This window comes from Lichenostomus cassidix, chromosome 2 (genome assembly GCF_008360975.1).
Source record: "Lichenostomus cassidix isolate B80296 chromosome 2, HeHo_3.0, whole genome shotgun sequence".
Taxonomy (NCBI): Eukaryota; Metazoa; Chordata; class Aves; order Passeriformes; family Meliphagidae; genus Lichenostomus; species Lichenostomus cassidix.
Genome location: NC_139482.1, coordinates 81,979,698 through 82,007,331, shown reverse-complemented (window position 1 = coordinate 82,007,331; position 27,634 = coordinate 81,979,698). Strand labels below are relative to the sequence as shown.

Sequence of the window (27,634 nt, the reverse complement as noted above, 5' to 3'; positions counted from 1 at the left end):
AATCTGTGTTCACTATTATCTTCATATTTTGTTAAAAACCAAGTCAGCCCTCATCTTCTATTCAGCTTGTTTAATCTATCGTTAAGTAACTGAGAGGAAATATAAATGGTTTATGTAAAACCATTGGGTAGTAGTGCTATTTAAGTAAAAATAAAAAGTTGCTGGAAGAATAAATTGGAATAAAACAGGAATAAATAAATTTAGGTCAGAAGTAGAAGAAAGTTTCTAGGTACCCGATTTGGGTGGTGGCACATTTTTCAGTGATGACATGGCAGGAAACAAATAGCTGCATTCTAAATACACACAAAACTATTTCATTACAATGGGGGCAGCAGAGAGGTAGCACAAAGGAAAGCTGCTTGTTTTGGGTTTTTTATCACCCTGGCTATTACATATTGAGTCAAATGTAGCCCTCTGTAAGGGAGAGTCCTTGATAGTGAAAGAAAAACTTCCCATCTGGGAGAAATCACAGAAGGACAAGAGTGAGACTCAGCGAGAAAGAATTTAAAAGAGGAACCTGCAGCAACATTTCCTCCCAGTGTCTCCTGAAGGTTTGTAAGAACGGCACCCAGCAAAGGGCTCACAAGTTGTAGTGGGACAGGGTTTATATGAGATCAGTAGGAAATTATTGTAAGTTGCTAAGCTGCAAAGCAAACACAGAGGAAAACAATTGCCTTGCCCACACACAGCTATCTTAGAAAGGGCTTAAAAAGAAAACCACAAGCTTTTCAGCACTCAGCTAAATATTTACCTTGCTCCACATCAGTAAATATCACACAGTAACCCTCTTAAAGTTTTACAAATTGATAACTGTCCGAGGTTTTGCAGCACAATGATTTTATAGAGCCATTGGAAGAGTTCTACGTTTATCCACTCTGTCCATGTCACTTTACAGCAGGAGTAGCAGGGAGAATAACATCACTAAGTCTGTTAGCACTTTTTATAGCATTGTAGAGAAATAAAAAGAGATACAAACACAAGCACCCTGTATTTGAGGGTAATTAGAAGTCAGCTGAACGAGTGTGTAGATGTAATAAAAGAAGGAATATTTGCTTTGGTTAGAAGACATAATCACAAAAATCAGATTTTAGAAAACTGGAACTTTAGATAAAATAAAAAAAGATTGCAAGTGGTAAAACCAGTAACATTTGTAGATATATTCAAGGCATTAACTGGATGCAAGCAAGGTAACTACAGGACTAAACAGCTGATGCAAAATTAATGAAATTAAAAAAAAACCCCCACAATCAGACAAAAGCAGATTTACAGTTAAGTTACACATGATTATGGACTAATAAAATGAACAAAAATACACAAACTAAGATAAAAATAAGAGTGTGTATTATTTTTCAAGAGGTGAAATGACCAAGTGAATCTATACAAAGACGTATTATCAAAGTGTAAATGCTCTGGCACTTTGGACAGATGAGTTTCACAAAGGCATAAATTCTCTTGTGATCTATAGCCCATATTGATTCTCAGTTTTTGTACAATATTAATTTTATCAACTGTTTTCCTTTAGAATAAGGACATTCTAGTTCCATAAGCCACTCAAATCATATTCTGTCTTGACCAAACTATTAACCATTTATTACATATTATCAAATGTCCTTAGTTCTATTACAAAGCTAATGCTTGAGAAATACAGGTAGAGATTTCTGTGATGTTGTCTGCATCAGTAAAGATGGATCTGATAATTCCAGAGACCATGATATCTATTTAATGGAATATTGTTTGTCCATAACCTATCATGTAGTTCTCAGTGTTAAGTGCACACAAACAAAATCCAGCTATTACTCAGCTAATAGATTGAGATAGCTACATTTCCAGCAGTCTCTGCATTTTAAGAGTCTTGCTCTTTCCTCCATCCTATAGTTGCAACATTGTGATTCTGTGGCCTTGTTTTTTACTATATTATGATCCATCTTCACCTCAAGGGGTGAGCTATGCTTAAGCCAAGCTAGCCAGCAGTTCACTGGTGGAGAAAATTATCTGTAGAGAAAGCAGATGCAAATTTGAGTCCCTTGCCTAAGGAGGACACAGAGCCCAAACTCTTTCCAATTTGAATTCCAGACGCCATTTGCCATTTTTCTCAGTGCAAGTGCACACAGCCAGTCCTAGTCTTCAAACAAAGGCTTCAAACCAAGGCCAATTTCAAATAGATCTCACAACCTGTCTGCAAAAGAAAAGCCACACCAGCTCACACCATGACTGCATCAGCTCAGGGCAGTAGTACATCTTAAGACTGAGAACACAATTAATTTACAAGCTCTCAGGGGTGTCCATGGATTTTGTCCATCTCCTGCCTAGAGGCAGATACTAAAAACCAACAAAAGCCGTACTTCAGGTACATTTATATGTTTTAGCTGTAGTCTCAATTCTTTGACTGTAAATCAGACTTAATAACCTGTATTTCCGTAAAGTCCACTTTTTCAAAGAAATGAGAGTCACGACGTCCCTCTGTGGGGGTACCTGAGAGCTCATCACTGTCCCCCTCCAGAAAGTGACTTGAACAGATTTGTGTCTGGCTCATAATTATCCTAACACTCAGATCTGAAACCACACAAATCTGTCCTTTCTACCACAATCCTCCTCAGGGAAATACCCGGCTCCCTTTGTCTTTGATGTCACACTGTCTGTTATTGCATTTAATCCCACTTTTCTCTCTCTCTGATCCTCAAAAGCATGAACTTTTCTTAAATTACATTGGACTCTGCTCTGGTATAGACTTTTACTTCTGGCACATGCTGGCAAGCATTTTAATGATCATGCACCTGCCTTACTGACACCTGGACACACTGAATTTTTTTTCAATTATCAAATTCTATAAAATCATTAAGTAACTTAAATTTACAACATAATCCTTTCTCGTCTCCTACCTAAATCCTTCAACATCCCAAATTAAACAAAATAATAATTTCCTTTCTTCTTGGGAACCATTCCCAAAAACCATTCCCCTTGGTCTTTCTATCTAACCTGGAGGCTCTCTATTTGACTGCCAGGGCTCAGTACCAATGCAGAAAGGGGGCAGCCAGGGATTGCTCTGACCCAGGGGGAGGCTGCTGGAAGCCCGCTGCAGACAAATTAATCAGGGCCACTCCTTTCCCACCACTTCACATGAAGTTGTACCCCTGGGCATGGACCTGGGCCCACACTGCTTTCCACAGGGTGATGGTTCTGCCCTCAGCCTCATGCCCATTGCCCCACTGGGTTATCCCAGAGCCAGGACTGACCCTGGTTGCTTCCTATTGACAATGTAGCTCCCTGGCTATAACCTTCTCTCAGGCTTATCTGAGGCTTGAGGACATCACATGCAACTGATTCTCAATAAACAGAGAAAAAAAAAAAAAAAAAAAAAGGAGTTTTAGATCAAACACACAGTATCCAGTCTCATTTTCTATTTATTTCCTTTAAAATTTACTACAAAAATACACTTCTATCTAATGAAACTGTGGCTACTAGGTTTACATCTCCTTTCACTCCTTTTAAGTACAGATTTTATGTTTGTGATACTCTGATGACATTTTGCCTCTTCTGATTTGCCACCAAAATTGTTTCAATATTTGAAATAAAAATTATCTAGTCACTCAAAACAAAGAAGACAATTAGAAACATTTGAGACTAACTCAAGAGGTTAAAGTCTCTTATTACTTAAGTATCACCAAAGTAGGTAAAACATTTGATTTCAACTAAATGTAGTTCTAAGTTGAAGTCTAACAAGGCTAATCACTACATGTACTTTTATGTACGTACCATATGCTTGCATTTCTTTAAGGAGTTTTTCCATGTTGATATCCAAATTACTTTCTATGAAATGCTTTACGAAATTGTTTTGCAGTGCTTCCTAAAATGAAAAGTGATAGATGTTACATCAGGTTTATCTTCTCTAAATACAAAAGGAAAATAAATAAACAAAGGAAATACAAAATATACATATGCATTAGTGTTCAATTTCATTATCAAGATGTCCTGCATAACACTGGAGAAGTCATTTAGTCTCTCCACGTCTTCAGTCTTCCCCTCTCAACAGGTTGTCACAACACATTTCAAAGAAATGGCAGGGGTATGGGGAAGGGATTTAGGAGAGGTGAAAGGGGAAGACACAAATATATAGAACGGAAAAAAACCCAGTGACAAGAACCCCTTTCTTCCTTTATAGTCAATATTTCCCTCATCAGTTTTTTTATGTCAGTTTCACGTTTTGCTGGCGAGCATGAGTAATGAACAAGCAAGATCCAAAACCATTTTATTTCCCCTATTGTTCAGGGATACCAGAGTGGTACTGGGGATAGTGAGGCAACATAGTGTTTAAGTATTTTCATGTCAGAAGTTTCTCAGCTAGTTCATAACCTAAATCTAATCTGCCTCTTTTTCAGTCCTTTTTAAACCTGATGTCAGATATATGGGTGGTTTTTATAGAAATACAGTCTAGATCACACAGCAAAAATTTGGAAAATAGAAAGATCTCCCACAGTTCACCAACCTGCAGTCGGGAGACTGTGAGAACATTTCTACTAGTTTTGAAAACCTCAGACATCCTAAGCCATGTCTCAGAATAAGTCTTCAAGTTCTCCACAAAACTAAAAGTGAAATTAGCCTGGGAAAAAGAATACATGGAAACAAATGAAGAAAAAACATGCACAGTAAATCTTAAGAAACAGAAAAAACTTCATACTTTACATCTTCTGCAACTCCTTTCCATTTTGTTTTGATAGCAGTAAAAACATACATGTTTTCTTTTTTTACTTAAGAAATTAAAAGTATTTTTTTCAATACCAATCAAATCAAAGTATTCCTGTGCTCTGTATATTTCCCACCTGAAGTACCATAAAGACTTCTTTCTTTTATAGTGTCTCTTTCATACAGAGTATCATGGGAGTGCTTCAGAAAGACAGAAAAAGACATAGAGTTAGGACATATTGAAAAGAAAGCTTTTGAATTTGTGGGTCTTTTATTCAAACTACTTTGACTGAACACATAATAAAAATGAAACTTGGAAGCACAGTTTGGACAATAAATTCAACTGATCAATCAATCAGTTTCAAAATACTCTCACAGGGAAAGACTTGAGTAAAGCAAAATATTTTCTGTCCCAGTCAAACACAGGTTACAATTTCTCTCTTAGTAAACAACCAGCAATTTTTTTTCTAGCCTGTTTTAAACAGATCACAAGTATACTCAATAATAGAAAATATTGCAGTATCTTTTGTTTAAATTGGTGTTATAAGTCACAGAAGTGCTTTTAAGAACAATCCAGCCTGGTTGTTATGGTAAAAATTGTGACATTTTTCAACAAAGAGTGTCTGCAGTGAGTTGTAAACTCCAATTTGGAACTACGCTATTTGCAATAATTCCTATTGAAAGTATACAAGTTCTGCCATAGTATTTTAAGTGCCTTTTTCAAAATCCCACTCTTAGCACAACATGAGAAAACAATTTGTTGTGGTTCTTTCTTCCTCTTTGTAACAGAGACGGCCCCAAAGAGACCTTCCATGTAATTGTGTTTCCCTGAAAAACATTATACATTTAACTTCTAAGAAAATCCCTATTCCACTTCAAAGAGTGATCATTCATTAGGATCAAAGAGAAAATTATCCTAAATGTTAAACTAAATCTGCTGTCAAGTAGACTAAAGAAGTTCTGCTAAGAAGCAACACAGAAACCTTATGGATTGAATCTGCAGACCAGGCAAAATGGTGACAAGATGAAGGAGACCAGGAAGGCTGCAGGGTTGGCAAACAGCTAGTCTGGGAGATTGGTCTCTCCCTTGGACAGAGCAAGCAAAGGTCATCAGAACACAAGGAAATCAAACTTTCAGACACCACTAGAAACTATTATATCAAGCAGCTTGTAAGGTCTGGGCTCAGTAGAGTTTAGGGCTTCTTGACTTGATTCTGAACAGCACGAAGGAATAATTTTTGTGCTGAAATTGCTTTCAAAGAGCTACAGTAATTGTAACGTGCTTGTATTCAACCTCCTTTTACAAAAAATAAAAATCCCAAATTACTACAGCAGCGTGGATTTTTGGAAAAGATGAGCTTTCTATAATGTAGGCACTTATTTGAAAGAAATTAAAAGCAGCAAAGTGGTAAGTTGTATGCAGAAGGTACAGGGTCTAAGGCAGCATAGAGGAAACCCTATGAAATCAGGAAACTGAATAAATACCAACTGCCTATTATAAACAGATTTGAGAAAGACCACGTATGCACACACACAACAAACCAGGAAGCCACTAGAAAACTTCCTTTCAAAGGAAGGTTACATCCAATAAAGAAAAAAAAAAAAAAAACAAACAAACCCTAGAAAAAATATCACAAAAGGAGGAGTTAGTTTAAAAGTGGTTTTGCTTTTTCATTCATGGTAGTAGGCATTTGAGAAGTTCCTGTGTCAGAAGCCTTCCACATGCAGAACACTTTGGAGAATCTGTCTATAATCAAAGACGCAGTAAAAAATAAAGTCATACAACTTAACAAAATTCAAAATAAACAGTTTCCAGGAAAAGATAATGTCCAGCCAATAATTTTAAAAGCACACAAGGATTAAATAGCTGAACTACTCACTGTAGTGTAACCTCCTGATTAAAATTCCCTTGTTATGAGGGAAGTGGAAAATAAATGCAAAGCTATTTATAATGATGCTAAGGGAACCAGAGGATTGCAGACTAATAATTCTGGATTCTAAGCAAGTTTTAATTTTTTGTATACTAATAAATTACAATAAAGAGCAGTAGTATATAGAGAATATAAATAAATACAGCTGGGACATAAAAACATGGAATTTTAAAATAGAAGGTGCTGCTGTTTGAAAGTGGAAGGACAAGCAAGTGAAGTGGTTGATGCAGAACAACTCACCACAGGCACAAAAAGTACTAGGAGCTCATATAACCCAAGAAGCAAGTGGAAAATATACAGCCACAAGCTGGACCCCAAAGTTCTTGGAAATATCAGAAAGTTCTTCCAACATGATTGAATATAAGACCAACTATGAGAATCTTCTGAAATCTTCCATAAGATCAGTATATCAGTGGCAAAAAATGTAGTTGTGAAAGCAAAAATCAAAACATCACATGTCGCCTTTGACCTCCTGGATGCCAGTTGGCACTGAACCCTTTTACTGTCAGTCAACACCACAGCCTGTCTCTGTGACTGTCACCATTGTTCTACACAGTAGAATTGCTGACTTCTCTGAAACTAAAACCCAGCAACCTCACAATTCAGCAAAGAATGCTCAATTACACAGTCTCAAAACTAAACAGTCCATGTAGAAAACTTAGAGAATATGGCAGAGTATATGAACATCAGTGTTCTTTGACTCTGTAATTGTCTACTTTTTTCTTTTAGTACACAGATGACATATGGCCACACTGTCTAAAGACAGCTAGAACTGCTCCAATTTAAGTAGGAGATTAGGCTTGTAAGGTCAGCAGGGTTGGGGGTTAGGAGCTATCTTTGAGATGCCGAGGATCATATTTTACTTTTAAATTTTGTTTCTGTTTAAGCAACAGCTGAACGATTTCTGTAATAAAACCAAAGAAGTAAACTTCCCACTAGTTTCATATATACGCATAAACAGATACCAATTCATAACTGCTTGTTAGATTTACAGGATTAGGGAAAGGGGCATGAGTGTATTTACACAGATTTCTGAATAAACTGTTGGAACTTTTGTGAACCTAAGAATATATAATGAGAATGAGACCTTGTGTTAGAGGCATCTACTGGAATCTTTGTATTGTTCTAGTGCATTAAACCCCACCCCAAAAAAACAACCAATCAACCAACAAACAAAAAAACCAACCCACAAGCAAACTTCTTTCTGAACTGTACTATTCAGTCCAGATTTCACTAAAAGGTCTATGGGGGAATACACTGTATGTGAAGATATTGATCTTTCTTACAGTTGCTTTTAACAATGGAAGTTTGGCATATTAATTTGCAAACTAATGTGAAAATGTTTTAGGTGCCATATTCTAAATGTCATGGCATCATAGAATATAATTTCAAGAAGATATATAATATTTATAATTTCTTACAATTCATTTTTATAGAGTTTCCATCTGTAAACATCAGGAGCAGCTTCATTTTTAACTGACAAAAAATTTTTAAATTAATTATACTGAACTCCAAGGAGATAGCCTGTTCCCCAAATTAAGTTATTTAACTGCAAAATATGAAATTTCTCAATATTTGTTCAAATTCAGAACAGAAACTACAATGTTGCCTAGTATCTGCTGTCTAGAATTGGCTTTTTGGGTTAGATTTCTTACTATCTTTTTAGCACACAGGTCAGAATATCATAAAGTTCTCCATTAACAGAGAATATAGTTATCATTATATTTGAAGTAACTATGGTCTTCTTGTGTACCACTTACAAGCAACATTTTTTTCCCCCAATTTTAGATTAGTCCAAATTGTCATTCTCACAATAACTAACATTGCAGGGTAAAAGCCATGTATTTAGAAATTCAATGCAAAATTTGCACTTCTAGATATCTAATGTGTACTTGAAACAAGTCATCAACCCTTCTCTTACAGAACTGCCTCTAAGCTAGGCATGAAGAAACATGTCATTGTCGATAATCACACTCAGGATAGAACACCAACCATAGCAGAACTGCAGAGACAGTAAAACTCTTGAATACCATCAACATCCACACATACAGCACCTCAGTTACCACTGGTCAACTACTCAACTCCTCAGTTACCACTGGTCAACACACTCAACTACCGGTGTTAGAAACAATCAGGAAGGATGCACTGTAGATTTCTTAATTTATTTTTTTTCTTACATTCAGCTCAGTGACTCTGTAAGAACAAGCTTTTTTCCCTGGGACACCCCTTCTCACATGTCGCTATGCTGCCCCATTACAGTTCCCATCATAAGAAATGTTGAAGGCAAAAGCTTGCCTAGAATACATGTACCCTATGCCTCAAATTAGCATGATTCATATGACACTTCTGCTAATGTGTTCTTTTTAATCTTTCTACACAAGTTTAAAGGACTTTGAGCAAAACTCTGCTTTTCGCACTGAGTTGGAACCACTGTAACAAGGATGATAAAAGTTAAGACAAGTATTAAGTTTAAAGTGGGAAACAGGTAAGACCTCAGGGGGCAGGTTGGATCTATTTTTCTGAAAGGCAATTATCCAGTTGCTTCTGCCTACCCTGAAAGAAGTACACCTTTAAAACAAAGCACAAAGACAAAATCAATACACAGAAATAGTGGGGCTTTTTGATACTCACCTTCTCCATCACGAGGTCAATCATGTTGATGTTTGAATTGTACAGTATCTTCCCATGTAATAAAGGTTTCAGGAAAGTCCACAGCAAAGCCCCATTTGGAGCCTGCAAAATCTCCTGATAAAGTTTCAAGCAAAAAGGAGCTGCAAAAACAAAGACAGACACGAGTTTAAGATGGACAACACAGGTGAGATTGGATTTTTTTTAATTCAAAGAAAAACTTGAGTCTTATTTTAGTCTACCACAGCACCATGCCAACTCCTGTTAGCAGTGTTTTAGTAACACCATCCAACTGCCACTAAGCAATCACTACAGGCCACTATAGAAATTGTTTAACCACAGTTTATGACAGTGTTGAGGATGAAGAACTCTAAACATTTAATAGGAAAAAAAAAAAAAAAATCAGAATCCAAACAACTCCTCACATTTCTGAAAAGCAGCCTGTGAATCCCATCTGCCCTAAAAGTTACATTGGTGCATTTTGGAGCAGAAGCACATATGCAAAACCTCTGCCCACAAAAGGGAATTCAGATGGAAGAGTCACCTCAAAAGAAAAAATATCTCCTTCCACCCCTTCCATTGTTCTACAGCTTTGGATTCCTAGATAAGAAATCCTATATAAGATTCCCATATTAAAAAGACAGGAATATACAAAATCGTTCACAAATACAGACTTTTCTATTTGTATCGTCTTATAGGAACCTAATAAAAAGACAGACAAAAACATTGTCATAACACTTCTTGAGTTGAAAAATCTAATCATCTTTTCCCTTCCTTAATAACAAAATACATTCCTACATCACATGGGACTATTAATACATTAGGGTTTATGTCTTTCAGAACTAGGATCTAAGGAATAGTTTTCAAGATATCCCACTCACTGCATCTGTACTCATGTAAAGGCAATAATTTTTCTATGGGGAACATTTAGATTTTTATGCCAAATTCATGTTTTTGAGGGGTTTTATTATTTATTATGAGTGGTTTCAAAATATCCCATTTTGAGTGATGTGAAGAAATATCAAATAATGTCATTAATTCCTCAAGGAAGACAAATATTTTTACATAATGGAAAACTAGGCCAAAAACATTTAAACTCCTGACAAAAGTCAAGGAAAGAAGTGTCAGAAATTATTCATTAGGAAAGGCCAGCTCTTTGTCCAAATCTTTACTTTCTTGAATGAAACAATCATTAGTAAACACAATCATTGCTAAACAATAGCAAAAAATTAAGAGGCTAAACATTGGCCAGTCAGAAATGTCAATAGGCTAAGGACACAGAAGACTTGTTAATCTGAGTTTGATGTGGTCTTCAGAAAATCATTAGGAAGTGTTTGGTATACACAAAATACATACAAATTAATCACTGTGAAAGAGCATGAATCAAGTTTCTGTGGCCTCAATTTTTTTTTTTTCATTTTCCATTGCCCCGTATACAAATTTGTAAAATATGGGCAACAGTATTAATTCACTCATGGGAATGCTGGAACTAACTGATGCCTTAAATATTTCAGAGTCCTGTGGTAAATGGTCTCACAGCACACCAGAGTTTAAAAAAAAAAAAAAAAAATCAAGAAATAGTGCTTCTGGCCTAAACAGATTTTAAAGAGAATAGGTTCCATACAATCTGTCTATTCAGACATCCTGCTGACTTCATTCTTCCAGCAGGAAAGCAGAGCTGCCTGCTTACCACTACATCCCACACACATGAGAAGGCCAAGGCAGAGCTCTGGCTCCTTCCCAAGGGTCCCAGCCAAGCCAGGAGCAGTTTCTGGCTGTAGAAACCAATAGATGACAGAGGCTCCCCTAGTGACACACTATCACTGTATTCTTCTTTTGCACAGGGCCACCTGTGGCACTAACAATGTTATTAACAATATTAAAATTAATCAGGGTAAGTCAAATGTGTATTGAGGAAAGAGAGCAAAGGTGAAATTATATGAGAGCTAAGGGATTTTTCTGAGCACTTGACAAACAGAATACGAATATCAACCATTAAAAACCTCATTCTATCCAGAAGGTTTGCAAATTTTACTGCTCAATAATACCATAGTTTTGTGTTCACAGAAGAAAGGCAAGCAGCAGTACATTCTCAATCTTGTATCTCAAAGATATATTTTTAATACCAAGTGCTGTAAAAATGTTAATAAAAATGTCTCAAAGGCAGGACTACTCTAATTTAGCATTTGCAAAGATAGAAAAAACAGAATCATTTCTGTCTCAACCACAATTACCTCTTAGCCACTAAACTTTTATTGATCAACACCTTGTGCTCAAAGATGATAGTGTCAACTGAGATGTCAGTGGGCATATAAACATTTCCATTTAAGTGGGAAAAATTTCTCTTAACTCTGAATGCATACTGCAACTTGTGATTCGTATTTTTCCTTACTTGAGTCTTCAGGAATGCCATATTTTGCCATATCATCCTCCAAAAGTCCCATGATTCTGGGCATGTCTATGAACAGGTTTGCATTGCTGAAAAATGAAGATTCCTCTTTACACACTGCCTTGATTATGGACTCCAGGGATCCAGCAGATGAACTCCTGAACTGCCCACCATGAAAAAACTGGAACAAATGAACAAAAATAAGGATGAATCGAAGTTGCTTGAAGTAGCTTCAGGGATTAGCCCTGGTGTTCTGTCAATATTGACATCTAAGGAGATTGACAAAATTAGGCTGTTGAAACAACCTATACGGATGAGGACCTGCTGTGCTCATTTCTGTTCTTCTGATTACCATCGTTATGAGGGAAGGTAAAGTAGTTTTAGTTGTCAGAATACTCAGTGAAAGACAGTAGTACAAGGTACTACCATGAACTTTGAAAAATACAATGTAGCAGTTAGGCAGAAGAGGAATGAAAACATCAAGACAACTGGACTATAGATACCATGAGTCAAATGACATTTTTCACAAACTGTGATCTTTTGGTAGATTATTTCTGTGTCACAAAAGCAGCAGAAACAACCAAAACTATTTTGCTATGAATGTTTGCTGGGAAGACATTTACTAACAAGAAAAACATAATATTCACATGCGCATGCCTTAAAAGCCAAATTTCCAAGTACATCTTTTAACTTGTTAAATGTGTTTATAGTTTTTGCACATCTTGAGTCATAAGCAAATGGCAATAATAAATGCTAGCATGACTAGCATACTTCTAACGAGGAGAGAGAGCAATCTGACTGCTTTTGTGTCTTAAGCACCATCATTCACTACATTCAAAAAGAAAGAAGAACAACAATAGTCTCATCTTCTGTGCAGCTCCACTTTTCAAATAATGTGCTCGATTGTAAGTGATAACTCATGGAAGGCTGTACAGGTGCACAGCACTAAGAGGATACAACTGCAAGGCATTGTGCTCCTGTGGTACAACTGGAGGGTGCACTGGCTCGTCTGATACTCATTGCTATTGCAGATGCTTCTCAAGAAAGGCATAACTAGATTCTCAGACATCATTTGAAGACTCCACAACTGGCAAATAGAAAAAACACTCTGATATGTCAAACACACACATCCTGCATTGAAAAAAATTAGCATTTTATCGTTGGAATTTTTTTCCAAACAGAAGAGTCAATTTTCAAAGTAGCACAGCACTTTACATAAAGACATAATCACAGACAGTTTAGAAATTGCGCTGTTAGAAACAGTTTATCCTGATCAATGCATTTACTGAAGTGCCAGGTGTTTCTTTAGTAATCCAGGAGGAATATTAGTAAGTGCCATTTCAAACTCAGTGTTAGCTGCTCCCAAAATCTTACTTTTAGAATACAGTTTCAGCATAGGGCATAGTAAATAAATAATACCCATATTTCATAATACAATCATCTACAAGCCTTGAATGAATCTGCTGGCATGGACTTCACTGGAGAAATAAATTTTATTTATGCACAATGCTGTATAAAATTGGTTATGAATCTTTATTAGTGACTATTTGCACTAGATGGATAAATGAGGCTTATTTCAGTCAAAGAGCACAAACTTGCTAATTAATTCCAGTTCCAATCAAAATAACTTGAAATTCAAATAATGAATATTTATGGAGTGAGCTGCCACTAACAGGCTGAATCTACTTACTGTCTTTCAACTAAATATCCACTGACTCAAAAAGATATGTTTCTTAAAATTTGGCTTTGATAAAGTATGGGAAATATATAGGATGGATGTCACCAAAAAAAGTTATCTTTGATCCAGTTGTTCTAGTTTAAACTGTATAATGTAGGGCTGTAATCAAGACTGATGAATCCCAACAACCAACTTCCTACAAACAAAGAAATCAGTCAAGCAAGTCACTGTAACAAATTCATGGAAGAGAAAGACTGGTATGGAAGATTTAAGGGTTATTGGGAATTTCAAATGAAGGCAAAAACCTCATAGCATAGGAGCTTCTGACCTAACTGAACAGTTGTATGCCTAAAAAAATATTATCAATCAAAAATTCACATGGAATAGAAATACCAGCTACTCAAAAGAAGAAACTTAAAAGCCATACTGGGCTACAGCTTGCACATAAAACTAAAATACATTCAGAATTATTACATTAGAGAAGGAAAGAGAAAAAAAATACAATTTTCCTGGAAAACTACAAGGACGTGAAAGATAATTCAAAATTTGATGCAACCAAAGGACTAAAGGAAACAAATTCAGAGAATTAGATATTCCTAATTCTGAGAAAAAACATAAACAGAACAAAGTCTTTATTGTCCTGAAATTGACAGAATCAGGGGGATAATAGCAAAACTGTTGATTTGACCAAACAGTTTTTCAGAAGCCTAGCAAATTTAGATAGCACTATTCGAAAAGCAGAAAAATCTGCTCAAGAAGGAGTAGTATAATGATCCAGGAAATAATGGATAACTGATTCTGATGTTTAATAGGGAAAAATACACAGTAATTTTTAAAGTGGAGAACATTAAAGACAAAAAAAAATTTAAAAGGAGAATTTAATGCATTCTCAAATTATCATTCCTGACCAACAGAACATATTTACATGGGAGGGCAATTCCTTTTTCCCCAAAAAAGATACGTGCTGTGTCAAATTGAGGTGCACTCTAACCATCAATTAACGTTCATGTTCTAGAAAATATTAATCAGCATTAATCTAATAGCTGATTAATATTGGTGGGTAAAAAATGGCATTAAGAAGATATTGCAGGGAGCCTGTTAACAGGCAAGAAAGCACTAGATTACAGAAAAGCTATTAGTGTTATTCCTGTGAGCCCTGAAAGAAGCAAATTGTCTAAATTTGCCAATCATTTAATACCAGAAGGCATTGCAGGAGAAAATAAGATCAGAATGCAATGTGGCAAGAAACTAATTACCTAATTCAAAGCAAATTGAATAGAAGGATAACCAGTGCAAAATGTTATTTATCAACTGAAATCATGAGATTTTGTTATAAAACGGAGCTCACCTGAGTATATCACTCATCCTTGATTGTGTGAGAGACCAATGTGTGCAGTTCATGAAAAAGTTGAATGCAAGTTTAGGAAAGTCATTTTAGTAGGTATAGACAAGAATGAGAGAGCTTCAAGAGTCATCAGTCATAATTTCCCTCAAAGACTGCACACATTTTTCTTCCAAACATTCAGGATTAGCCTTAACCCAGCATGCAAAAACAACGTTAGACTGGTTTAAGCAACTGAGAGCCTGTTATAAAAGAAAAAACTAAAGCAAAAAACAGATACTAAAATAAGTCTATTCAACCTGTCAAAACAGCAAAGGACTGCAACTGGCCTTCCACAAACATATGGGCAAGGCAGAGAAGTTAAAAATGCTAGAGAACATTTTTGATACAAGAATACACATACTAGCCACAAATAAACTTAAGTCAGAATTTTATATACTTATAACCCCAACAGGCTGTTCTGCAATGACAGAGAATTCGTTCAAGTTAGTGGAAGGATAACAGAGTGAGGCCACTTCTCACAATTAACAGCATTCAGAAACTCAGAAAGTCCCCTGCAGCTTATCTGTTGATGAGTGACAAGCATTCAAAAAATAGGTATGGAAATATAATTTCAAACAGCAAAAATCATGATTGAAATCAGCAGTGTTTTTCCTCAGGGAGTTATCCATTCACTCAGTGTTTTTAACAGTACAATGTGGCACCACATTTCAATTGCTGCTGATGGGTAGATACCGAGTTTTTACATAATCTTTTATTACAATATGTGTAGCTTCTCAATTCAACTTCCTGTTTACAGATATATTAAATTTAATTCTTCCTTTTCATTTTTTCTTTCAGACAGAAATCCATGTGCATAGTTGAAAATTATTTTATTACTTCTTTCGTTATAGAAGTAATTTTTTAAAAAAATTTAAATATTTAATTTTTTAAAATACATTTTTTAATCAACTTCAAAATTGACAATGTCTTCCTGATAAAGGTCAATATATTTTTACAATAAAAATATTTACATTCTTCATCTGATAATCTTACTACGTCACTGAACTACTTTGTTCTTGGTAATCATGAAAAAACATTCAAAAGGATGGACTGTCACAGAAACAGAAGAAAACATTTAAGGGGGGGAGGTGTATAAGCAACATCTACAATTTAGGGGAGAAGTTATTCAAAAGCACGAGTTTGGCCATCACAGAAAAGCAGCAAAAAAGAATCAATAGTTAAAACTATTATTGGAAAGTATAAAAAAACAAGTTAAACATGAAAAAGGGCACTTTTACTAGTCTTAAAAACAAAATTAAAAAATTACAGAGACAGAGGAGCCCTTGAAATCAAAAATTGTATTTATTAACAAAATAAATAGGCACTGGTTATTTTAATCCTCCACAAATTATTAGGTGACCAAAAAAATCCAGCAATTCCAGAAGAAAAAGGGACTTAGCAAAATATCAGAAAACAAATATTGTGTCAAAAAGAGTGATCAAAAAATGTTAGAACTAAGAAAGAATGAAAATTCCAAGGTTAAATCTATGGTATATTACAGAATAATAGGGGGAGCCATAGACCAAAGCTTAAAACTGTGTGCAGATGGCCCTCTGCTGTTCCATTTGTTCCTTTGCAAACTTACTTTGTAATGGCACCTTTTGCGAGGTTCTTCTGTCAAATAATGAACTTTGGGATTTAAGTCCAAAAAGAATATTTCATTTTTCGGAAGGAAAGTCTGACAGAAAAAGAGTTAGTTTAAGGAAAGTAGAAAAGATGTAAGTATCTGATGAAAGGCACCGTTCATTGCAGCAGCCAAAGAGATACCCCAAAAAGAGAAGCTCAAAAGCAAAACTAATATATGCACCAGAACAGTATTTTTCAACATATCATTTTCAACATCTTCTAATCTGTGTGACAGAGACATCACTAAGGAAAATAGTACTTCAGGCAGTGTTTACTTTGTACTCTAGCAATAACATTCTAGCAGATTGTTAGAGTTTATTGATCCCATTCACCATTGCAGGATCTTTTAGAGGTTTACAAGTTTAAACCAGATTCTATCCTCAGGTTTCCACTAAGGACAGCTAAGGCAGAAGATAATGCCAGGGGGTCAGCAGGTCTTCCTATGGAATTAGAGCTTACTTAGAAATATAAATCTTTTTGATTATTCATGTAACACTAGATCCATCACTGTGCTAAGCTGTAGCAACTGCCCATTAAAGGCAAGAACAAAAGAAATACCCTCACTCACACCTCATGTTATTTTATTTTTTTTAATGTCAGGCAGAACTATCACACAAACCCCTTAGGTGACATCAACAGAAACACATGGCAGATAGAAGAACTGCATAGGTTGTCTTGAAACAATACACTTTAAAAAAGCAAAGCTATTTCTTGTAAAAAAATAATAATCTGCTCATAATTTTTTTTTTTTTGAAGTATACTATTAGCAGAAGAGGCCTGGCTAGCAATCCCCAAACACAAATAATAGATGGTAATGTTAGTCAGCTGGCAAACACTGAAGTAACTTAGGCAATGATCTCATAAGTTAATGAAAAAAAAATGACAGAAACAACACATCAATAGTCTCAGAATTACCAGAAATCTTGAAAGAGACCAAATGAATCTTCCTAGGGTTTATGAACTCTTCCCTAAGTTCCAAGCTTTCTGGGAAATCATTTTTATTAGTGTGCCTCATTGCTAAGCACATATCCCTACCTAAGCACCTCACACTGGGAGTTAATTTTGCGTATTGAAATCCTACACATACCTGCTGTAATGCAGACATGTCAAGCACACCAATATTTTGAATTCCTTGGAGGAATACTGGAAGCTTTTCCATGACATGGTGGACTCTATTGAGAAGTGAGCTGATACTGGAGATCACATCCAGTAGCAAATTTAATACATTACCTATCTCAGGAGGTATCTGGACCTTGGAAAAGAAGGGGGAAAAAAAAAATCATAACAATAAATTCCAGTTAGAAACAAAATTTGAACTTTCAATGGAACACTCAAAATTATTCAGCCTTTTTCTAAAACTCATTATACAATGTTCCTACAAACCATGTTTAACAAAACTCCTTTTGATATAACTCCCCAGTTACTCTCAAATTAAGCTGAAGAGAATTTCTCTGTAATGTAATGTTAGATGGGTTTATGACAAATCATGAATTAAAATTCAGAGAACATGTTTACACCTGCCAAGCTGAAGAGAGCTCTCCAACCCAAGATGCTAATAGGATCTGCAACATTCTATCCCCTTAGAATTCAGTGTAAATGGAAACTTTTCCTTCACCAGGTTAAATATGTTCTATGCAACAATTTCATATTTTCAAAATAATTTATAAGTTAAATTAAATCTGGCAACAACTTTTATTACTTAGTATGACCCCTAAAGTAAGTAACTTTCCTGCCACACTCTTCCTGCATTTGAATTTTTCATACTCAAAATAATTGTGTGCATTTGATTCCCTTCTTGACCTAAGTTCAATTGGCTGTTTGCTATTTCCACCATGCAAATTCATCATTACGGATGTTCTCTCTGCTCCCTTTGCTTTTGTGGATAAATTAGAAGGTACCATAATACAAACTGATTCATTGTTACCTGCCTATGCAAAATAATAAAACCACTATAATCTCATTATGTAGTTTCAGTTCCTTCCTCTGATTACTTTATACCCCTTTATTTGTGCTCATAATATATAACGTCTGTTCTTGATTTTCTTCTCAGACTTCACCTGCTTCTACATAGTAAAAAAAAAGATCTTATTCAGCTAAAAAAGTAGCAGAACTTCCATTATACTTTAGGATAAGCTGACAACATTTTTTATTCTTTGCTAGGACTTAATTATGGTTCAGTGGGGTTTGGTAGAAACACCCATCAGAATAAGCACTGGTTTATTTTCTTTTTTTTTCCTTCTAGGTTTGCAGATAATTCAGGAAGTAAAAATCTTTTCTTTTCTCTCTGGTATCTTTACCTATCCTGGGAAATTTTCTTGTTTTTAAAATTCTATTTTTAACCTGCTTAACTGAGCGTGTAGCATCCAGAATACGACCAGATACCTATGGCTTTAGAACAAGCTATTTTTCCTCACGATGTTATAACTCTGTTTCAGCTATTCATGTTTACATTTTATGTTCTGGTAATCAATTACCCCCAAAAGAAATGAAATAAATGTCTTCCATCCTATCAGTAATTATGCTCTTACAAGTAAAACCACTATCTCACTGAAAACCTGTACTAAATCCCAGATTATCAACAGTTGTACAGATAATATAATTGTTCTACAGACTTTTGCATCCAGAGCTATGAATTCTTCCTAGAAAATAATTTTGCCATTCTTGTGATGTGAGCTCCTATGCTGGTTTTAGTTCAAATTATGTCAGTTCAGTCTTCTACACTTACAAAGAATGAAGTGACTAACTGCATGAACTCCAAACTCTGCTAAAGAGCAATAAAACTATGTCTTTGACCTCCTGTGTTTTCTGTAAATCTTTCATAATTAACTTCTCAGTGATAACTTTCCTGAGGAAGCAAGAAATGGAATGCAGTAGCATCTATCAGCCCCATTTTTCAACAGTTACATTTTGTGGAGCTAAATAAAGACAAAAAATGTCATATGTCTACTGTTTGCTTTCATGGAGAAAGAACATCTGAAGAAATAATAGAATTATTAATCTATAAACCTGTGTGTTTCATACTATCTCCAAAAGAAAACATCTTACCTTGTAAATTATGTGACGTATGTTCAAATTTTGTATAATCGATACAAACATGGTATACAAGTCCAGTGCTGGTAAAGAGCATAATTCTTCTGCTACCAGGGAAGTTTTAGTGTTTTCAGGCAGCTTTAGCAGCAGGCTAAGTACTTCTTCATCACATCTTCCAGTTAAAGCTACCACAAAGGCACTGTAAAAAACCTATCACAATGTGTGTGTATTAAAATATTTTCTCCCTGAAATGCATCACCTTTTTTATAGTCAATAAGGTGAACATTTGTGCCACAGTAACATGACAATTTGCAGGCCCCAACAGACCTGAAAAAATAGACCATACAGCTTTATATCAGATTGGTATGTTCTTACTTTATACTCCATGTACATAGCGTATTTCTTACAAGGATTTGCTTTTATTTTTCACAGATCGATCATTCATTCTTGAGCTTTCCTTCCATAAGCAGGAATATTTACAATGCTGAGCATAATTCTTCTAGCAGATATACACCTCTGCTGCAGAAACACCTGAAGATCAAAATCTAGGTGTATGAATCACTAAAATCAAACAATATGGTCCTTCCTTCTTTCAAAGGACACGCAAATTGAACGCTTGGGGTTGCCTATATAGTATAATGTTCACTCTGAGCCAGCTCACATTTCCCAGTTAAACACTGCTTTGAAGTGTTATTTAATAGCAGATGAAGGGACTAATGCCTAAGCAGACCTTGGGTGAGACTATAATAAAGCCATCTTGGATAATGGCAAGTGCTTGAAGTCCAGATATCTCAGGAGTTCTTGGCTACCCATTTTCAACAAGTCCAGAAAAATTACAACTTTTTGTAGGAGCCTATAGGAGATAAAGTACAAGGCTCCATTGCACTGCTTAGGACAGAACTTGCCTCGACTGAATTCATCTCCTTCTGGTAACAGTACCCAGACAGGGAGAGAATCTGAAAGACAGTCAGGATATACAACTTAACTCTTTCATTCCTATGAACATTTTATTTTCCAACTTAATAATTTGAGCCTTGATTTTTATTCTGGAACACAGTTTTGCCTCAGTGATTCTAAAAGATTTCCTATATATTTAAATATTCACTTTTTTGTGTGCATTCGAGGAACAGAATATGAATATAATTCTGCAAGCAGCATAAGATGATTTGGAATTCTTGCTGGTGAGGAAATTTGACTGTGATACAATTTGAAATTTATTTCCTTGTGCCTCACATGAATATCACCATTTCAGTGCAGTTTTAACCCATTCTGTGTTTCATCCCCAAGGTTAAGTTCCTTTGAACTTCCCTTGCAGCTTTCTGAGTACCAGAGTTAATCCAAACTCCTGCACTCAGTAAATGAATGCTTATAGTCTTCATGTTACAGATTTTAAGCAATTTCAAATATCTTCATCACATGGCAAGGAGTGTGGCCAGCACATACCATTGTGGCAGAAATTATCAGTAAGTGTGACAAGCACAAAAAATTCCCAGGCTTATTCTTACCATTCCAGAGGCAAGCACAGTAGTAGCACACAATCACAGAAATATAGGGCAGCAATGGGCTTACAGCTATCATTAGGGTTATCAGACAGTGGCTGTATAGACAGTAAATATAATGGACATGCCTAAAATATAGCTCTAAAAAGTACTTGTGCAGCTTTCACAATCAGTAAGAGGCACAGGCTTTCTAATGCTCCAGTTGGACTGGGGGAGGATTTAAGCATTAAGCAAACAAAAAATTTTGTATGGTTATTCAAATGTGAGACATGTATATTTCTAAGCTCTACATATGACTGGCAAAAAGTGAGGATGGAAAGTAATTTGACAGTTCAGTCAATTAGCATTATTATTCCAAAGGATCAAAGGTGCACTGAATCCCATTTAACTGAATCGCTTTCAGATGACTTCTCTCATTACCATTTAGTGGTATCACAATAACAAGTTAACAATAAAGGCAGTTACACTGCCACAGAAGCAGAAGAACAAATCATCTCTAAGTAGTTATGATGGTCTGAATTGCTCTTTTAATGCTGCACTTTTCACATACAGATCTTGCCACCGTTTCTGCAAGTGGAGCATCACTGACACCCAGTGGCTGCTGACTCAGTTGATCAGTTTACAACAACTGTACCTCCAGCTCTTAACAGTCATGCAGACAGTCGCTGGAGAGAGAACCTGTTAGTCAGGTGGCATTTCTCATGACTTCAACTGATCACTGGGATCACAAGAAACAGCAATGGTAACAAACTGTGGCTAGCACAGGTTTTTCCCATGAGAAATTTTCTTGTGTTTTATTAAAGATAAAGTTTGGATGTTGTTGGAACAGTGTCCCAGAACTTGGACAGTGCAGGCCTGGCCAATCAGGCCTGGGGGAAGGCTTCTGACTGACCAGTCTGGGTGACTTTTGAGAACTCTATATATGTGATGAAATCAAAACAATAAAGGTCATTCCTTCTTGCCACTGAGAACTGGTGCTTTCATTACTCTGCTAGCTGCTCAACAGCGACAACAAACGGTCTTTCACTCAGAAAACTTACAATTCTCAAGAGTCAACTACTCAAAGCGAAAGTAAAGCAAGATAGTGGTAAGATAATGTAAGAACAGTGAGAAACACACAAAGGAATTTAAAAAATATATCCATAAGACAGCTACATACTTCAAAGAGCAGAGGTGGTAAGGCACAAAATGATATCTCCAGAAACTCTCATCTTTTCTATAATACCAAGACAGCAAAGTTCCAGTTCTGTTTAAGCACAAGAGAGTAAAATACTGCTGAAGGTAATGAAGCAGTGCCATTTAGACCAGAGGAATAGTGCTACTATAAATTGATCCCTTGATGCATTGCATTATAATTGAAGTCCTAAAACTCACAAAGCATTTCACATGGAAGTGATAAGTGAAAATATAAGATTCCACACAATTATTTGTTTTGCTTCAGCTGGCACATCACGATATAGGTTGATTCATTAATTTGACACTTCTTTTTGATCTTTTACCTCTGAATGAGAGATGCTGGCTTCCAAGAGGGCATTGACTGTCTCTTCAGAAATATTGACAGAAGAACCAATGTCCAACCTCAGTTGAGTAATATTCTGCACAAAATCTTTGACTTTCATATCTGGAAGAGAAGGATAATAGTACCAACAGCACCAATTTGATTAACTAGATTTCCTATAGATTGTAACCTTTTCATCCAATTCACTGTGAGCAACAATATCGCCTCAAATCAGTAGTCTCCATAAGCAGTGTTCCTTTGAACTTGAAAGAACAAAGAAACAGCCATTGTCCTACAAAATTACACAACAGTGATTTATAAAAAAGGTGAAGAAAACTGAAACCCACCATTCATGAGATTAAAATTGCTGAGGAAAGCTGCCGCTGGATTTTCCGACAATTGTAGCTCCAAATTTTCAGTCACCCTGGAATGACAGCCTTAGTTTCACAAGTTATCAGAACTAAGTTAATGGCATTTCAATGTATGAAGACTAACGTGAATAATGAAACAGCCACAAAATGAGGCAATAGGGACCTGTTATGCTCTGTGTGCACACACTGTGCATGCAGTAAGCGCCCTTACAGACCTTCTCAAGCTGTTTTATATGGTGCAGTAGTCACCATATTTTATGCCTAAATGAGACTGTAAATGTAGAGATCTTCCTTCCCATAATGTCTAAGGGCTCTAGCAAACAGTAGCTCATGGAGAAGGACAGGTCTAGCAAAATCTCACTTCCATGTTTCTTCGTGAACACACATTTTTAAAACCTAGAGATACAAATCACTGCAGTTCAGCATGAACAATGTCTATCTCATTATCATTTAAGTAATAAAGAGTATGCACACATCTGATATGATTTTTTCTCTTCAAAACTGGACATGGGTCAATGGTCCTCAGGAGCAGCATCTAGGCTCAAGTTCTTCTGTATTATTACTATACTTCACAGACACAATTCAAGCCCCTTATGAAAACAACAGTCAAACGAATATAGCAACAATTATTGCAATGTCTACTTCTAGCTGATTGCAGGTCTGAAACACTCAGTAGTAGCAGTTTTACTTGAAATCTAAAGTTTTTCCTCAAGCAAATAACAACTATCAGAAATTATGTGGAGCTTAATCCCATCAGTTTACCAACACCGTACTGTATTTCTGACTTTTTGAATGGCTGAACCGATCTGAATGCTTAATAATTCACAAAAGATATTCAACTATTGAGAGGACCAGCTATATCAAAAGAGTTATAAATAAACAATTTAAATATAAAAATTTTGACTTAACCGATGTCACAGGAAATTGAAAATTTTCTTAGTTGTGATCCAAAGCATTCAGCTGGTAGAGCAGCATGATCTGCTGCAAATGCTCAGCAAAAAATCTACAGGCTTTTAGAAATATCAGAGTTTTTCTAAATTACTTAAATAATTTGAACATTTTATCCACTCAGTTTTCAGTTAAATGAACAAAGCTTAAGAAGACAGTATTTCTCCTGTAATTACTTAATTTAGAACACAGACATATGCACAGAATGTCATCACCAATGATGAAGAACTGTTTGGGCTACCAAAATGTAAAAGGCTTTACATTTGCAGTCGTCTCTGGATGTTCCCCAACATTAGCTGGCATTCACAGCTGTCACTGTTGGTACTCTGCAAAGCTCCCACAAAACTTTCCAAAGTATTGGAAAGTTTTTGGTTGACATATGCCATACTCTCACAATCCCCCTCGTTGAAAGCAGGCAAGTATCTTCCAACATCCTGCAAAACATGGTGATCACATGGTTAGTAAATTCATGAAATTGTGTTACAGCTTGAAGTAGCAGCTCTTGGTGACTAGATGATTCATATTTTAAAATGAGAATATAGGTAAGGTAATACCCTCTTATGCATCGTAAGATTAATTGAAACTGGATGAAAGGTTTTCAAGAACCAAGGAAAAAAATTCAAATATTTGAGTTTTGGAAACAATCAAATTGGGAATTTGAACTAACCTGTCAAGATTCATCCACTAACAGAAATGCCAACATTTAAATTTGTTTCAAAATGAAAATGAAATGAGCTTTTTTTTTTTTTTTTAGGCTGACAATTTTTATCTTTTGTAAAAAAAATGTTTTTAACATCAGTTGAAATGAAAACATCAGTTTGCAGTCAACTAATCAAAATATTTGACTTCTCATACCCAAAGTTTTTTCATTCATTGTGCTCTGTATAGTATGCACTTTTATATTTTTCCTGAATATTTACATATTTGATTTTAAAAGGCTTTTTTAATATTTGCAGAAGTAGATCCTAGAAGGGTGGTGACTACAGAAAAACATTTGGTCTGCAAAAGTCTGCTTTGAGATATGAGTGATGTCACTTTTCATCTGTTTACTTTAACACATTGCTGTTCATATAAGGAAAATGTCCAGGTAGACAAAGCAGCAGAGTTATTTAATAAAGAGAAGGCAAATTCTCTACTGAAAAGCATGACTTTAGTATTCTGTCTGTGTGCACACATATGTGTTATCCAAAGGCCTGCTTCCAGCTCTGGATGAGTCTCTATACGCCAAATATTACTCTCACTTGCTGGCAATTTCAGGTTAGAGAAAAACAGACTGAACCCAACTGGTAATCACAACTGCTATTTTAACTGGAACTCTTCTGGCCAAGAAGTTTATTTGTATCTAGTTTAATTTAAAAAATGTCCCTGTGAAGATTTAAAAGTTTAAATGTACTATAACTCCTTAAGTTAACAGAATGACAATATTTAAAGAAATTTAAAATGAGCTGCTGTTTGATACTGACAATCCAATTACTCTAGTTATAAGACTAATAATTCTAAGTCATGTTTACAGCTTGTAAAGCTCACCAATATTTACTTAAGGAATTTCTTCTGGGTATCACTATCAAAATCATCAGAGCAATACCTGTACAAACCTCAGCTTTTCATAGCCACTGTGGGGACTTGTCATACACACAGTGGGGGGAAAAAAAGGAAATTTTCACTGGTTTCCAGCGTTTAATGCATCCTGTAAGGCACACTTGTAGGCAAGGGAATCATTCAGACCTGATAATGATCTTGAGCCACAGCAATCCCTTCAAAGACAGCAAGAAGTAAGTGACCCATTAATCCATCTTTACACTTTGTAATGGCACAGAAAATGTTGCCAAAGACAACAGGTTCTTCTGTAAGAGAAAATGTCCAGATTTAATCCGTTAAAAAAAAATCCAAAAACTTTTAATCAAATTAAAAATTAGCCAACTAATAAGGTACAGAAAAGTTTTTAAAAGCAAGGAAAGTCTGATGCGGTAAGGCACAGAGAAATATTTCTAGCTAAATTTCTGTATCATTTCAGAGGACGAGAAAGGCTGGTTTGATTAAATTTCAGTTACTCTTCTCCATGCTTTCCTGATCAACAATAAGAACATATGTACCTGCTATAGAACCAGAGAAGAAAATTTCCTATTTGCTCTTCACAAGCAAGAAGCCTAACTGTGAGAAGCTGTTATATTAACCACATCTACCTTCTCTTCAGGCAGGTTCCCCTGATCCTATTCCCCTGTAGAAACACCAGGGTGTTACCAACCCTCCAGTGAGTAGTAACTTTCAAACCCAAACTGCAGTGGGAGGGAAACAGCATTATATTAGCATTTTCCATATCTTGGGACAATGAGCTCATACAGAGTGAAAATATTATCACCTGATCATCCAAGGAGGCAATTTCCTTCAGCCCCCACCCATATCCTTGGGAAAAAGCTCCCTTCTGCTGCCTGTAGTGAGTTTGTACATGGGATAGTAGTGAAGGAGTTTGACTTGACTGCTGAATTCTGATTAATGGCAGAATCAAGGTAATTTTTTCAATCATACTTTTTTTTCCTTAAGTTTGGTTCATAAGTCAAGAAGGAAGAATAATAAACATTCACCACTGCTCCTAAAACAATCAAACCTTGATCATGCTCATAGAAGTAATACAATAGAACCCAGCAACTCAAACCAAATCAAGCAGTTTTCATCTTTTCTCAATAGGTTCCATAATGTATTCTGTAACAAGTGAAACATTACGAAACATCCCCACAGACAGAGTATTGAAATGACATTGACAAAAATTTAGTTCCCTAGTCTCAGTTCTCTCAATAAATAGACTACTCTTCAGAGGTCAAGGACAGTACCCAGGTACCTGGTTACACATTTTCAGTATCACTTATTCTGGCTCAACATCGCCATTGTTTTATTCTTTATAACTACATCACAGGAGAATGGTGAAGATTATCAGAATTGGGTTGAAATCACATCTTACGCTCTTTTTGGAAAATAATTTGGCATTAAGACCACAGATCTCATCCCTTGCTCTAGAATGGTAGGTTAATGCCTCTTAACTGCTCTTTGCAACCAATTCTGGGCATGGTTGGCTAAAATATGAGGTTTGAAAAGCACTGGGGTTTTTTTTCCAAAGAAAACATAATATGAAATTATACTCAGGTCAATATAGAACTTTTCTTAAATTGCACAGCTTGGCAGCCTATGCATAAGGAATAAAACAAAGTAACACATTAAAATTTGCACAATTTGTTGAAGGTGAAGTTTTTCAGCTACAAGTAGCCAATTCACTAGCTGGACCTGGAGAGAAGTGGGAAGTGCTACTTCCTTTAAATACTTGCCCCATTTTTCCTTACTGTTGGCTACATGCTGCCCTGTGGAAACTTTGGCTCATTAGAAAAAAACCCTGTGACTTGACTCAGCTCACTAGCTGAAGAGGAGCATTAAGATCTGCTTTCACTGGGATTTTAAATCAACACGAATACTCCAGAAAGAAATCATCACTTTGCACAATCTTCATCAGAGTTTTTCCTGTGCCTCTGTTGGTAAAATTTCCAAGCATCAGAATGCTTGCCTTGCTTGGTAACACCTAATTTAGCTTACTTGTACAAGTTTGCTTAAAGTCTTAACTTTACACTACTAATACATACAGTGACTCACAGAATCACCACTGTGGTAACCAACCTGAGATGATTTTGAGAACACTGAAAAAGGTAAATTGCAATTTCTGCAATAGTATGACACTATCAGGGTATAAATGTTCCTGAAGAATCTTGCAGATTTTAGATGCTCTGTAGAAACATTAGTAAGAAAACATTAGCATTACAATGTTACAGCACAAAAATGTCAACAAGTGACAATGCACAAATGCAGTTTTCAATGAACCGCACAAGGATTTTAACATTACTGGTTATTACATTTGTTTGAACTATTTCAAAATCAAAATATAATACTTCCACATTAAAAAAAAATACCCTAGGAGTGTTAGAAAGTTCA

General features: G+C 35.7%; 1 protein-coding gene across 1 annotated transcript in view; it reads right to left on the bottom strand.

Annotated features, from left to right (window-relative positions):
• LOC146441689 (ATP-binding cassette sub-family A member 13-like) overlaps positions 1-27,425 on the bottom strand; it is a 141,441-nt gene extending 114,016 nt beyond the window's left edge. The window contains exons 1-11 of the mRNA XM_085052185.1: positions 27,323-27,425; positions 25,388-25,506; positions 23,924-24,096; positions 22,691-22,767; positions 22,345-22,466; positions 19,362-19,556; positions 17,404-17,568; positions 11,632-11,809; positions 9,243-9,382; positions 4,484-4,597; positions 3,754-3,844 (exon numbers count right to left, since the gene is read on the bottom strand). Coding sequence (XP_084908311.1) covers positions 3,754-3,844; positions 4,484-4,597; positions 9,243-9,382; positions 11,632-11,809; positions 17,404-17,568; positions 19,362-19,556; positions 22,345-22,466; positions 22,691-22,767; positions 23,924-24,096; positions 25,388-25,447 — 1,315 coding nt within the window. The 5' untranslated portion in view covers positions 25,448-25,506; positions 27,323-27,425. The remainder of the gene's footprint in view (positions 1-3,753; positions 3,845-4,483; positions 4,598-9,242; positions 9,383-11,631; positions 11,810-17,403; positions 17,569-19,361; positions 19,557-22,344; positions 22,467-22,690; positions 22,768-23,923; positions 24,097-25,387; positions 25,507-27,322) is intronic.
• Between the last annotated feature and the right edge of the window lie 209 nt (positions 27,426-27,634).